Below are 14875 nucleotides of genomic sequence, written 5' to 3'. Positions count from 1 at the left end.
TGAGGTACTTCTGATGGGTCCTTCTCAAGACTGCAAAGCACTCTTGAGCTTTTGCTGGGACATGGATTTCTTCTCCAAAGCTGGGTTGTCTGGGGGGGCGGTTTCAGACTAATCCTATGGATGGACTTATAGCTGCTAAGAAATGGGTTTTTCTCGAAGTGAGGATCCTGTCCTGATGTTACTGTGAATGGCTGGCATTCTCTGGCCTACCTTATATACTTGTGGTCTTCAGTTCTCCCTTCCTCTCTGGCTTGAGGAGCAGGGAACTAAATTGCCAATTGCTTTGTACTTCTTTGCACTTCTCCGTGGTATTTAGGCTTCTCCTCTTCTGATTTCCCAGACCTCTTCATTGCTGATTCTTCTCACTTGCAGATGCATAAGGATACTACTATTCCCCACCTTGTTCTTCGGATTAGGTTTTTATTTTGTTTTGAACATACTTAAGACATCTTCCTAACTTTTGGCCAGGATTTTTCCACCTGCTATTTTGATTCAGAAGTTTCTTTGTAGTGGAGGCTGTCCCAGGCATGTAGCTTCTACCATTCAACTTGAAGTTGGAGAACAGGGGACATTTTAGGAAAAAGGCTTCTGTGCTAAATTAAAAAAAAAAAACTTTGCTAACCACAGTGGCCTCAATATGATCAACACCACACATTCATAGTCTTCTCTTGCTCAATAGCTATGATTTTAATTAAAGTATTGTAAAAGAAGTTGCATGATATATTTAGTGGCAGTTAATGTTCAGTTGTATGACACTGTTGTCTTTGAGCCATTTTAAAGAAATCACAGCATCTCCAAGAAAGAATAGCATTTTTTCTTTTGTAATTTCTTTTTTCATTTCAATTATCTGGAAAAATTATTGTGAGCCATAGCTTCTTATTATAAAATGTGAGCCTGACACAGTAGGTAAAGAATTTTTACCACCTTTTAGTGTGTTCTGCCTCCAAAATCTTTCCCTTCATGCCAGTGAAAAGAGTGGTTACTGCTTTTCCCTTTCCAAAAGAAAATCACTAGAACAGAGCACTGACACAAAGCAACATCCAGAAGTTAAAATACTTTATTATAAACATTTTCAGAATATAAACTGATTTTGTGTGAAGTCTCTGAAACTTTTAAAACTATATGTAAGATAAAATTATGTTATTTCATTTGCCAACCCAGAAAAATATATTGCAAGTTAGATCTAAAAAAGGAAATCTAAATTGCCTCATAGAGAAAGCCAGTGAGTGAGCAAAATATGTGACTCAAAACTAAAAGAAACCCAACCAAGAAATAGATTCCACAAAAGTCAGTTAATCCTCCAATTTTAAATAAATGATCTCCCAAGGGAAAATAATTCCACTACCACAGCAATTTGGTCAATAAAAGCAGAGCCACACTCTTAAAGGGAAATTCTACCATATGTAAGAAAAATTAATAAATCTTTTAGAAAATAGAAATCTCCATGTTGGAAAACAAGCACACTAAATACTTCATGTTCACTCTGTTAGAAGGTCAAACTTCTGTCCACATATGCAAGTGACATGAATATGAATGCACATAAAAACAAGCTCTTTGACTATTATTTCAGTTGAGCCTCAGGAGATCTAAGGAGCTTCAAAATCCAAGGATAGACTGGTCCCAAAGCATCTCCTCCTCTGTCCTTTCTTCACCTTGTTCCTTTTTTTCCTTCCTACGCTTACGGTCCTCTTTCTTAGATGATACATCTCGGTTTTTTTTCTCTTTTCGATTCTTAAGCTTTTCTGTACCATCCTGTACAGTTTCTGTTTCTGCCTTTGTTTTCTTTCTTTGGATGCTCTTATGTTTGTTTAAATCCATTTCCTCAGAACTCCTTTTCCTCTCATGTTTGGGCCGTTCTTCCTGCCTTTCTCTGCCCTCCTCTAGATGCCTTTTCCTCTTCTGGTACATTTGTCTATGACTGACTTGAGGGTCGATGGTACTGTGTCCTGAGCAGAGATCCTTGTGAACTACAGATTCTACACTATATGAGCCACAATTGTATTCTTGCTGACTAAGGTTCAAGGGGACTGGTTTTTCTGAGAAGCCATCCCTGGTAAATTGACAGTAGTTCAGAGAGTTTAGTCTTATCTTGTCATGAGCTGGTAACCACTGGGGTACTCGGTCTTCTGTCTGTGAACTACTGCATGATCTTGGGTATGAATGGTTTGTTCCAGATGGGATTCTTTGATCAAACATTCTATACCTGGGCCTGGAATCAAACTCTTCTCTGTACCCACAGCTTTCCAAATATTCCCCTCTCATCCTTCTGAAACAAGTCTTTGGCTCTAAGCCTCTGGCTTTCTGTACTTTAATATAATCTTCAAGTTCATCTTGAAAAGAGTCATATGGCTTGTTTGAATGCTTCATTAGGTTGACAGAAAGGGATTATCTGTAGAGAAAATGGAGAAAAAAATACTAGATTCTTTTGTTCTGAAAAATTCTTCACTCTCAGAAAGATTGAAATAACAAATGGAAACCCAAATTAAAACCTACATTAACTGTTAAATATTTTGATAACTTGTATCAAAGAGAAATATCATGATGGTCAAATATCTCATAAACCACTCACAGTAACTTCAATAATCTAACCTGGGAGAAAAAAGTATAGAAAAGAAATGGCACATGAGATGTTTTCATAAGGCTAGAAATCAAAAATGTATGGCAACAGGGATGTGTGAATCACACTGTGGCAGAGGTGTGATCTAAATGTTAGATAATTTTAAATCTGTGATGATTTTGCCTATATTACTGTTTTCTAAGACAAGTAACAGAACCACAATTAAGTAATTTAATCTTTAAAATCCTGTTTACTCAAATAAAATAAATGTACATACTTACCTGACTACAGTACTCTAAGGCTTACTAATGAAAGAATATGATGTTTGTAAATTTTGGAATGCTGGAAATGATAAACTCAGCTACAAGATGAGCTACTACTCATAGGAATAGGGTATGAGAAAAGGTGAAGGAACAGAATGGAGTTCTGCAGCATCTATATAGCACTTGGATTCCCCTCTATTACTAGACTGCTATAAAGGCATTCTAGAATGCCTTCGGGTTTGTTCTCTCCTAGAAGAGAAGTGTGAGGTGGAAACTGAGGAGGAGGCAGAGATGAACATAATAACGCACACAAAAAAGTTTCAGAAGAGCAACAGTGATTCCTGATTATCTTTCTTTCCCCCATATCAAACTATATTTTTAGAGATTTATTTATTAGGATACAGTAGCAAAACCTCATGTAAAACTGAATATTCCTGCCCTTTAAGAAGTACAATCCAACAAAGCATTCCAGAGGCAGCGATTATTATGAGAATGGGAAAATGGTCTAATTGAAACCTACTTTGGTGAATTAGAAAAACTAGATTCGTAATAATTTGAGAAACATAAAAAAATTCTAATTGGACAGCCACAATAAACAAGATGAAATAAAGGCAAATACCATTTTGATACTTCAAAAGTACATGCATACAAATGGTCAATAAACACAGGAAAAGAGGTTGCAGATCATTAGATATAAAATAAGTGTGAATTGAAACCACAGTGAGGGATCACTACACATTCACTGGAATGACTAAAAGACTGACAGTGCTTAGTGAGGAGGTGGACTACCTATAACTCTGACCTTTCTGGCATCAATGGTAAAAGGGACAATCACTCAGAAAACAGTTTGGCAGCTTCTTAATCATACACACCTATGTAATGATTTAATCTTACCACTCAGAGGCATTTACCCAAAGGATATGTCTTTACAAGATTTAAACATCAGCATTCATAGTAGTATGAACCCTTCAAAAACCAAATATAAATCAATAGGTAAATAGATAAAGCAAATGATGGTCTACCTAATGGAACAAACACTATCTATAAAAAGTAGAACCAGTCCTAGCATCTGTCCATTGACAACTGGATAAAGTGGATGAATCTTGGAGACACAATATGCTAAGTAAAACAACCCAGTCCCTAAATATCTCAGATGACACACATGAGTAAAACCTTACCGTTATCAGGCTGAGAACTTGATGGTGAAATCTGATCATATTCAACCATTAATTGCTTCAGTTTTTCAGCATGAATGCTCCACAAAGTGAAGACTACAACAATCAGGGAGCTATACCATGGAGTAGAGAGTATATCTATTTTTGTCTAATACTCAACTCTCATTCACCTGAAACCAAGCACAATTTTGTCACAAATATTAAAAGTTCATACCTACACAACCAGCACAGACCAAATCTACAAAAATCATCTTTATTGTTTGCTGTCAGTCTGATCTGAAAACTTTTAAAAAAACATTTATTGCTTGTATAGAGGTGTATACATGTATAGAGGACAGAGGACAACTTGCAGGCATCAATTTTCTCCTTCTACCATGTTGGTTTTGGGGATCAAGCTCAAATTGTTAGGCTCCAGAGGCAAGCATCTTTACCCACTGAACCATCTTGTCAGCCACTAAAACTTAGCTTTTTGCTGTTTTGGTTTTTGAGATAGGGTCTCTCTACAGAGCTCTGGTTGTCCTGGAACTCACTACGTAGACCAGGCTGGCTTCAAACTCACCAAGACCTATCTGCTTCTGTCTCCCAAAATGCTGGGATTAAAGTGTATGCCACCATGCCCAATGAGTATTTTATTTTAACCCCACCCCCAAAGAAAGTTTTTAAAGAATGGATTATCCTTCTTGTTCTCCGTTCTGGTTTTTCAGTCTTACTTAGTCTTGCAGGAGCCCCTCTTTCCAGTCCACTTCCATCCACCAGGGACCTCTTGATGCCAACCTAGGGTCTACCTTGTTCTATTCTGCCACTTGCCCATTTCAGCCATTCCTTCTGGTATATTTCTGTACCTTTGTGAGACCTACAGAAACACTCTCTAATTAAGGACTCTGCATGCCATAGTGGTCACAGTAGGTTGGGTTCTCAGACCAGTGCATCATTCTACTCTCCTCAGAGCTGCTGCTTTTTATAGTAGATGAGAATCAACGGACACCTACAACTGGACAATGTGTGGAGAGTGACAGACTTTGGCAAACTCAGTCCTAAACAGAGTATCTTCATTAAACTCAGCGATCAATGTCGAAGAAAAGATAGATTAGTTAGAAGTGATGAATGACTCCAAGGAAACAGTGTTTGCTAGACACAGGACTGATGCACATATGAATTCAGATTGTAGCAGCACAGATATAAGATCTGCATAGGTTCAAGTCAGACAGGGTCTCAGCACTAAAAAGGTAAAGTGGACACAAAGCCCTATTCCTAACCATGGAGCTATGTGTAATTGATACCTGCTGAAAAAAAAACAAACAAAAAAATTAAGTCCAATTGAGTGTCACTAAGCATATCAACCATACTCGAGGGCAGGTCCCATTCCTAGGAGGAGTTGGCCAACACACACATACACACACACACACACACACACACACACACACACACACACACACACACACAGCCAAAACATGAACTCTGTGTGCGTGCGTGTGTGTGTGTGTGTGTGTGTGTGTGTGTGTGTGTGTGGGGGGAGCTTCAGACATGAAACTGAGAAAGCCAGGAAGACCTGGGAGAAGCTAAAGAGCTAAGGAAGAGAAGAATAATGGTCAAATATAATAAAATTTTAAATGCATTATCACAATGGTGAGATGCCCTGATGGATAATAAGGATCTGAGTTTGATTAACTCACATGGTAGGAGAGAACTGACTCCTGTTGAATTCTAACTTCCACATGTTCATACCATGGCATGTACCCTCCCTCAATTATGATGTTGGCTTAGTGGATCCGTCACACAATTACAAAGACACAATTACAGAGTTTAAATCCCCAAAATGCATGTAAAGGCAGGTACACTAGCAAATGTCTGTAATATATTAATAAAAAAGCCTCTAACTATAATGAGAATATCATCCCAGTCAGAATGTCTAACATTTAAGAAAACAACAATACATGCTATCAAGAACTTTGGGTGTGCCCAGAACTACTACACTGCCAATAGGAATATAAACTTGAGCAGACACTATGGAAAAGTGTATGGAGACTCCTTAAACAAACTGAAAATAGAACCACTGTATAACCCAGCTTTACTAGTTGTGGGTATAAATCTCTACCACTCAAGTGAACATACACATTTATTACAGCATTATTCACTATAGCTAGGCTACAGAATCAAGTTATCTATCAATAGACGGATAAAGAAAATGTGGTATATACTATACAACAGAATTTTATTCAGTCATTTAAAAAAGAGGATGGAATTATGTTGTGTTAGAAAATGAATTCAACTAGAGATCATCATATTAAGTGAAGTAAGCCTGGTTTCTTGGCAAATACTACTTTTTTCTTATTAGTAGATTTTAGATTGAACATAATAAAGGCACAAACACACAAGATCTTTCAAAATATACATTTCTGGCCATTATTAGGTAAAATATTGTCATATGAATAACTTCTGGTAAAATAAAAACAAAACAAAACAAAACAAAAAACCAGTTAAATGCTTAAATGTGTGGGGCTACAAGACAACATCACTTTGCTGACATAAGTGAATTTCAGTCATCACAGAACATGAGGAAGTGAGCAAAGACAAAAATGCTTGGGTCCTTTCTATTTACATTATGAACATGTGCTAACAGCTTTGAATTTCTACCTTCCAAACTCCTTGTAAGAGAGGATCTAACAGAAAATAATCTCTATGAGTTTGAAATTGTCCACATAAGTAATAACTGAAATGTTGATACAGGGAAAACAAAAATTAACATTTTGTGAATAGTCATGATTTTTTTTTATTTTCTTGGAACTTAATTTCAACACAACTCAAATATCAAATTAACACTTTGATTACCTGATAGTTTTCTACAGCATTAGAATAAACACAGATGCCTTCTTTCACCTAATTCTCACAAATATGGCAAACAGGGCATTCTGTGGGTTTAAGAAACAGAGTAATTCAAAGTGACTTGCCCAATGATTAGTGTCAGTCCTCTCAATCTGAAGCCAGGAAATAACTATGAGTACTTGAATCTCAATCGCATATAAACTAAGATGTAGTTTCAAACAACACTACCAATGGATAAAACTAGATAAGATGGTTTAGTGGGCACCTATGGCCAAGCCCAGTGACCTTTGTCTGATCCTTGGGACCAACATGAAAGGTGAGAACTGACTTCAAATTGTCCCAACCTGCACTCAGTGATGTGGCAGGTATGTACACACACACACACACACACACACACACGTATGTGGGAATTACTTAGATGAGCTCTAAATAGTACAACTGACTTTTATGTTTCAATAAAACAAACGTACTTAGTACTTTTGTATCCAAGATGGCAGAGCTAAAAAGATTGTTTCTCCAGGTCTCTGAACAATGAGACCAGAGCAGAAAAAGATGATTACGTATAGATGGTAGTGATTAATGGCTACCTACCCCCTCTCTCCAAGACACCAGCATATGGGCAAGCACCTGTGTCTAGCTGAGAGTCACAACTCATCTGGGTCAGTATCTTCATCTATGATATAGAGGCAATACCACTAAACAGTTCACAGTGAATTGAAGTCTCTTTGAAGGGCTGTCAAAGGTAAGACTACTGTGTATCACCTTTACTGCAGTGGAAGCCACTGATGCTAAACCAACCCCCCAAAAAGCCAACTTTTGATACAGATTTTTAGTTTCTTGAATTTATTTTCTAGTTATTGAATGAACGTGGTGGCTAAATTACTAGGGACTTAAGTTACTGTCTGAATTCAGTGTAAGAGGTGGGGGGCAGAAATGAACTTCAGAGTTAGAAAGACGAGTTTAAACTCTATTTACACAAATAGTCAGCTCATTATTTCTTTTCTGAGCTCTTATCTTCACCCATCAAAAGGGCAATACTATCTACCACAGAGTTCTTAAAATAAAATGGCATGGATAAAATTTATCTATTGCATTTCAAATCTTTAAAAAGATGAGTCTCTTATTTTCAACCCTCTCATAATAATAAAAAAATCTTTTATTTAAACAGCAACACTCTTTCATAGATGCCTTTTATAAAAACCTGCCTGCATTCATTCCTGATATCTACAGAGAAAATAAAGGCAAAATACTGAAGGTTGTATTTTCCATCTTCATTTAGCAATACCATTTCAAACACCATCTCAAATTTTAATTTTCCAACTGCTTACAAGGCTATGGTTACAGCTTTGTGCTCATTAGAAACCCCATTATAACATGAAAATACCTAGTATGCTTAATATTTAAAAATGGTAATCTTTCAAACTTAAAAACATTTCATTTGTTTACTGTGTATGTATTGCCAGAGGAGGCATGTGGAAGTCAGGGGATAACTAACTAGAGTCAGTTCTTTCTCCTTCCACTATTGGGTCCCAGAGATTGAATTCAGGCCCTCAGACTTAGAGGTGGCCATTTCTCAAGCCGTATAGCCTCAAATTTCTAATATTCCTTGCCTCAGTTTCATAAGTACCTGGACTTATAGATATGTGACATCACACCTGAACTTAACATTTTTCTGTGGTCCAGACAATATCACTGTAAATGAGAAGGTACCTGGGGACTGATGATGGAAGTGATCTGGGTTACAATACTGAAATATGGACTAAGACACTGAACCTAGGCATTTTTGGTAGTGAACAATCTCAAAAACTACAGTCAATTTTGAGTCATGGATTTAAACCTAGGTAAACCCTCCATATGTTTGTGTTCCACTTTTTTGGACTCAATCAACTATTGATAAAAAAATCATGTTTATAGAAGACTTATTTTCCTTGTCATCATTCCCTAAACAATACTGTATAATTACTATTTATATAGCATTTATACTGTACTTATCAAGTCAAGGCTATACACAGCTATCCTGATTCAGATTTTTATAGGTTTCGTTACAAGAGGCAGGGGGTCAGGAACTAATCCCCCACAGGTAATTAAAACACTATCAATGTTCTGTGAGAATCATAGGGAGGAACCATAAACCAACTTTACCTGTAGCAGGCAGGCAACCTTCTCCCAGTTGGCAAAAATGTGACCATACACATTTCACTAAATATGTAAGATCATACAAACATTAGGCTAGTCATGTTGTATATTAACTTTAGGACTTGGACTAACTTTTCTCCCTTCATAATTAATCTTGCCCAAATCATTATATCTACATGGTCTACAATTAAATCTAAGGTATCCAACTGCTGAAATTTATTTTACAGATGCATATCAGTTTATGAGCAAGAATGCTATGGTTCTGAAAATATCCCCCAAAGATGGTATTGGAATGCTGGAAACTTTATCTCAGTACAAGCCTTAGTGAAACCTAATGGGAACTATTTAGGCCATGAAGTTGCTACCTTAAGATTTGATTAATGTCAATTAAAAGAGAACTTATGGCTTCAAGTTTGATATCTCTCCACACATATACCCTTGCCTTCCTCCATGAAGGTGACCTTCATCTGATGGTGGCATCTTAAAAGAAAAACCAGCCTCTAGAATTTATGAAATCTTTTAAAATAAAAGTGTGGTGTTCCATTATATCAAATAAAGTGAACTGAAGACAAATGCCAATCTACAACAATATTGTACATTATATTCAGGTATTTATGTATTTGTTTTTCAAGACAAGGTTTCTCTGTGTAACTCTGCAGGTATTTATTTTCAAGGCAGGGTTACTCTGTGTATCCCTGGCTGTCCTGGAACTAGCTCTGTGGACCAGGCTGGCCTCTGCCTTTCGAGGGATTAAAGGTGTGTGTCACCACCTTTATTTCTTAGGTTATTTCTGTTGAGACATAACCATTTAGCCCTTGCTAACCTGGTACTATGTAGAACAGAATAGCTTCAAACTGTAAACATCCAGCCTTTGCCTCCTGAGTGCTAGGATTATACGTATATGTTAAAATGCTTACCTTCTTTGTACCTACTTAAGTAACTTGGAAATGTGAAATTATGAACAAACATCCATGGTATATTTTTAAAAATGTAGCATCAATAAGCCAATATATAAAAGATAAAATGATTTAAGAGAGGAATTACTGTGGCTGGTTCATGATCCATTTACTTCCTTTCTCAGGGATGGGGGTGATAGAAGGAAGGTGGCACCTAGACCTGAGTAAAGACCTGGATGTATTTGCTTGGAAGAAACTAATTTTTACCTTAAGCTATCCCTGGCCAAGGATTACTGGCAGTAAATAATGCCCATATCTAGGAGGCACAGCACCATGAAGAATGCCATAAAACTTATATAATTCCTTAGGGTACATAGATATATTCATAACCTACAGTGTGACCCAGTGAATAAAAGGTCTGAAACATCTTTCATTTACCAGACACTTCATTTCATTTGGGTTTCTAAATGAACTTATCTTTGAAATAATTACTTAAGTCTTTTAATACTATATTATACTGATAATTCATGGGAATTACATTTAGCTACATGTTGGCTAAATTTTATTGAAAATAACTGAAAAAGACACACACTGATTTGGGGTTTGCTACATGTATCTACATTACAGTTTTAACTTTTGCAAAAATGAAAAAATCTGTATTTATGATGGTTATCTTCAAACTAAGCCAGATTTCAGCACCAGTATGTAGCTTAAAAATGTGTGGTCAAGTTAACTGTTAAATCAGAAAGTTTAGAAAGAATGTGAACACAATGCTTTGAAATTATTTTGAATTGTTTAAAAATACGTAGTTTAGCTACAGTAAGGTAAAAGGTTAAATAATGTAGTTTTCACAACTTCCCTGGATTTCGTATTAGTCCACACAAACTGAACACAATGATATTGACTCTTCTTGGGACAGGATGTATTCAGGTTAGTCTCAAATTCCTTGACTCATGTGATCCTATTCATCAGCTTCCTGCTGCAAAAAAAAGTTTTACTTTGTCCTATTTTGAAGGTGAGAATGGAACTGGAACTGTAATTCTTTTCTACCTTTTGGAGGGGTTTCCTAACACAGACTAAAATACACACACACTCAGACATTCACACAAAATTCCAAGCACTGCCTTTTTTTGTTTTGTCTATAAGCGTAACTGAAAATTGTAAGTCTTTTGTAATGATTGAGATACTTTTTTTCCCCTAAGACAGGGTCTCACAGTGCAGCCCAGGCCAGCTTTGAATTCCTGAGCCTCCTGCCTCAGCCTTTAAACACTGGAATTATAGGCATGTGTGACATGCTCATAACTTTTTGGAGGAATGGGGGTGCAGTTTATGTAGACCAAGCTGGCCTAAAACTCAAGAGATCTGTTTGTCTCTGCCTCTCAAGTACTGGGATTAAAGGTATGAGTCACCACACCTGGCTCCACCCAACATTTTATAACTATTGAAAATAAAACATGAGAGTCCTAAACCAGGTAGGGTGGTACATTCCTATAATCCAAACATTTGCAAGGTAGGAGGAGTTAGGAAGACATTCCAAAGGTCCCATAACAGTGACTAGTACCTTTTAAACTGCTGTATGTTTTTTTTTTCAAATCTTAGTGGTTTTAATCTGAACTCAAGAGATTTTTTTTGAATGTTGCCAAATGTTCAAATGACCATTAAAAGTCCCAACTTCCATGTTCTATGATTACTGTCCCAATATACAGCCCACACCATGGAAGGAATACCAGACTACTCAGAAATCAGTCCAAAACTTTAAACCTAATTTACACAGCCTTCATGAGTTGGTTATTGTAAGGTTCCTCAAACTTGACAATACTGATGTTCTTCGTAGGATAATTGTATGTTGTGTATCTTGTGCACTTTGGAGTGTTGTACCATCTCTGTCTTATACCAAATGGATTACCTACAGAATTTGCTTACCATGTTCCTATTCAGGGGCTACAAGCAAAAATGTCTCCAGGCACTCCAAATGAACGGAAGATGGGGAGCCCTCCACAGACCCATCCTTGCACTCAGCAGATGATACAACCAAAGACCAAGTATAGGACTTTCCCAAGGTCATCAAGACTCCCATCTCATTGGTCTCATTTTTACCACCTATAAGTGGTACAGCAGTTCTTAGAACATGGATCATCACTTAGTCTTTTGCACACATTAGAATCATTGAAAAAGAGTAGATGTGTAAACTGGCAGAAAGGTTGGTTTTGTTTTTCCATGAAGAGCTGATTCTAAATTGTCTTGTTATCTGACCACAGAACTAAAAAGAATTGCATGTTGATGCCTAAAAGCTATCCACACACATATAAATTCAGATAAATTTTTTCTCAGGATAGCCTAGGCTGATTGAAGATACTTATTGGATTGTAATGAATTTCTATTAACATTCTTACTAAATGGAAGTGTTCATAAAAATGTTTTGAGGATACCATTTTACTCCTGTGCCACTTCTCCAAAGTGAACTGGGTAAGGACATAAACTACAGATATCATGAAAAAAGTTACTTTTCGTGTTATATTTACAGGTGTTCTAGAAAGTGGAATCTAAATTATCCTGTAATATTGTGGCTTCCATTATCTTTCACACTGGAGACAAGGAGCAATAAAAGGCAAAAGTTCTAAAAATAGTTTTTCTGTTTCTTGGTGTTTTACTGGAATCTTCTGCAGTGGGGAATCAAAAGGCAAAAATTATTTCCAAAACTGCGTTAAAGACTTATCTCACAGGTGCAGGCTGTCTCAGGTGTGTAGCACCCATAAGAACACACACACATTTCTACAGGGAAGGATAGTAACAGCTTTTTGTGTTTTGGTAAATGTGTTGGTGAGAATGTCAAAACTCTCCAAACCTCCATCCATAAAAAGCAACGTAAACCACAATTTAACATGGCTTCTAGTAACTTAAGGCCAAGTCCCTGGGACACCCCAACCCACCTTTAAGGAAAAGCTCTGGCTGTCAGGTTTACTGTTTATTTTAGCCCTCAACAGATGACAGGCCTCCTGTGATGCTCAGGGTCTAAACAGATCTACATAGTAGAGATTCCTCTTAAAAAAGCTAACAATTCTGCCCCCTCCCCCCGCCGTTTTTTATTTTTCCTGAGGTAGTGTCTCACTCTATAGTTCCTGCTGGCTAGGAATTCTCATGTAGACAAGGATGGCCTTTGCCTTTCCAGTGCTGGGGATTTAAGGCGTCAGCAGCACATCCAACAAAGGCTCTATCCATCCCGTCATTTTAGGCTTATTTCCCACAACTCAGCAGTCTTTCATAGACTATAAATGTAATTAGGATGAAGGAGGCGCTTTCGGGTCTCTGTGGGAGGAGATAGACACCTAACTTCCAGTTCCCAGCCGGCAGAAGCAATGACTAAGCCTTGGGAATTTTTTCACCTCTACTTCAGGCCTCCTCTCCTTACACATTCTTAAAAAAAAAAAAAAAAAAAAAAAAAAAGGCTGAGTCACGCCGAGCAATTTAGAATACAGCTCAGCTGTGCTCCTAGTCAGTAGGTATGGAATAAAATCTTGTTTCTCGCCACTCTCACATTGGTCAATAAATCCTAAAACTTGGATCACTACATCAAGATACGTTTGTACATTTTTTTCTAACTCGTCTTCCTGGCTCTCCAGAAGCCTAGAAAAGCTTCGGGTTGATCCCCTCCACCTCACCTCTCCTTGAGGAAACTTTTAACTTGGAAGCTCCCACGCTACTTTCCAGACCCTCCTAATTCCCCTAATTTCTGTCCCTAAGTAGCCTGCTGTGAAGTCTACTCTCCACGCTCCGTCACCAAACCGAGGCCGCTCTCTCCGGGGGTCGCTTGAAGAAGGGGCTTCCTCATTGACCCCCCCAATTCCCTCGCCCTCTGCTTGGCCGCCTCTTCTCCTGGCCCCCTCGGACCCCGGCTTCCTCGCCAGGCCGTGGCGTCCCTTGGCCATGGCGCAGCGGGTGCTGAGGGGTACTGAGGAGAGAGGCTATCCGAGGGCCGCCGGCCGCGCCCGGCTCGTCGGCCATTTCGCAGGCGGGGCGGGGCGCTCGGCCTTCACTAGGCCGCGGGAGTTGAGGGCTGAAGCTCGGGCCGCCCCCGCCGCCGGGCGGGAACTCACCTTCTCTGAGGCAGGGGCGGGCGTCTACAACTACTGTCCCCCTCCCCGCCAACAACGCCGGCCGGGGGTCAGAGGCTGCGGTGGAGGTGGCGGAGAGGCAGGAACACCACTGCCGCCGCCGCCGCCTCCGCCGCAGAGCAGGCGGGGTGGGGGGAGGAGGCGGAGACCTGACTTCCTGAGGGGAAGTCGCCGCCACCACCCGCGGCTGACTGGACGGCGCCAGCGCCATGGCGGTGGGGCACGCAGACGCGCATGCGCAGCGGAGCGGCCTGGAGCGCAGGAAAATTTCTAGCCCCGCCCTCCATTTTTGCTCCGCCCCTTCCCGTCATTCGACTAACCGGCAAGGTCTGTAAGAAGGTGTCCGTCCTTCTTGCCACTGGAGGAAAAAAAAACCTAGTGACAAGGCTCAGCAAGGAAGCCAAAGTGAGTCTGGAAATGTATAGATCCACCGGCAAAAGTGTCTAAGAAACGCACACCTGCCTTTTCTTTTTCTTGTGCTCTTATATTAATACCAAATATTAAGCACAATCCCTGCTTATAGTCCATACATTCCCTCTCAGGTTATACATGTACGAGCATAGTATTTCTCAAGGTACACACACGGTATGACCGTCATACATGCTTCTATCACATAGATACATCACACAGGCGCTACGAAAGTATATTTAGTTTTCTTTACATTGTCATTATTTTGTGTGGAGCGGAGTGAGGGTAGGGCCCCTTTTACCTTATGCACCCCGGAGATCGAGCTCAGGTTCTGGGGCTTGGCGTTAATCTCCTTTACACAACGACCCATCTGTAATAGGGTCTCACTTTAGCTCAGGCTGGTCCCACACCGGTGATTGAAGGGTTAATCACCTAAAAGCTGTAGGTGGACTGAGAAGCTCAGAGTTAACTGTTGACTGCAGACTCCTGACACTTCTAAAAAGGA

The 14875-nt window shown here is 39.1% G+C and overlaps 1 protein-coding gene across 2 annotated transcripts; it reads right to left on the bottom strand.

Annotated features, from left to right (window-relative positions):
• Window positions 1–1039: 1039 nt before the first annotated feature.
• Krcc1 (lysine rich coiled-coil 1) lies at window positions 1040–14144 on the bottom strand. Of its 2 annotated transcripts, XM_032906341.1 has the most exons (3): window positions 13945–14144; window positions 3999–4165; window positions 1040–2389 (listed from the first exon to the last, which is right to left on the bottom strand). In XM_032906341.1, the coding sequence occupies exon 3, from the start codon at window positions 2365–2367 to the stop codon at window positions 1597–1599; it is 771 nt and encodes a 256-aa protein (XP_032762232.1). In that variant the 5' UTR covers window positions 2368–2389; window positions 3999–4165; window positions 13945–14144; the 3' UTR covers window positions 1040–1596. The 2 variants fall into 2 exon arrangements, with proteins under 2 accessions (XP_032762232.1, XP_032762233.1); XM_032906342.1 differs by lacking the exon at window positions 3999–4165 and having other exon boundaries at window positions 13945–14110.
• Window positions 14145–14875: the final 731 nt, after the last annotated feature.

Source organism: Rattus rattus, chromosome 6 (genome assembly GCF_011064425.1).
Source record: "Rattus rattus isolate New Zealand chromosome 6, Rrattus_CSIRO_v1, whole genome shotgun sequence".
Lineage (NCBI taxonomy): Eukaryota > Metazoa > Chordata > Mammalia > Rodentia > Muridae > Rattus > Rattus rattus.
Note: the sequence above shows the minus strand (reverse complement) of the source record. Positions and strands in the feature narration are given on the sequence as shown.

Excerpts from the sequence above, each read along its gene's own strand:
- Krcc1 (XM_032906341.1), bottom strand. The coding sequence starts at position 2,367 with ATGAAGCATTCAAACAAGCCATATGACTCTTTTCAAGATGAACTTGAA.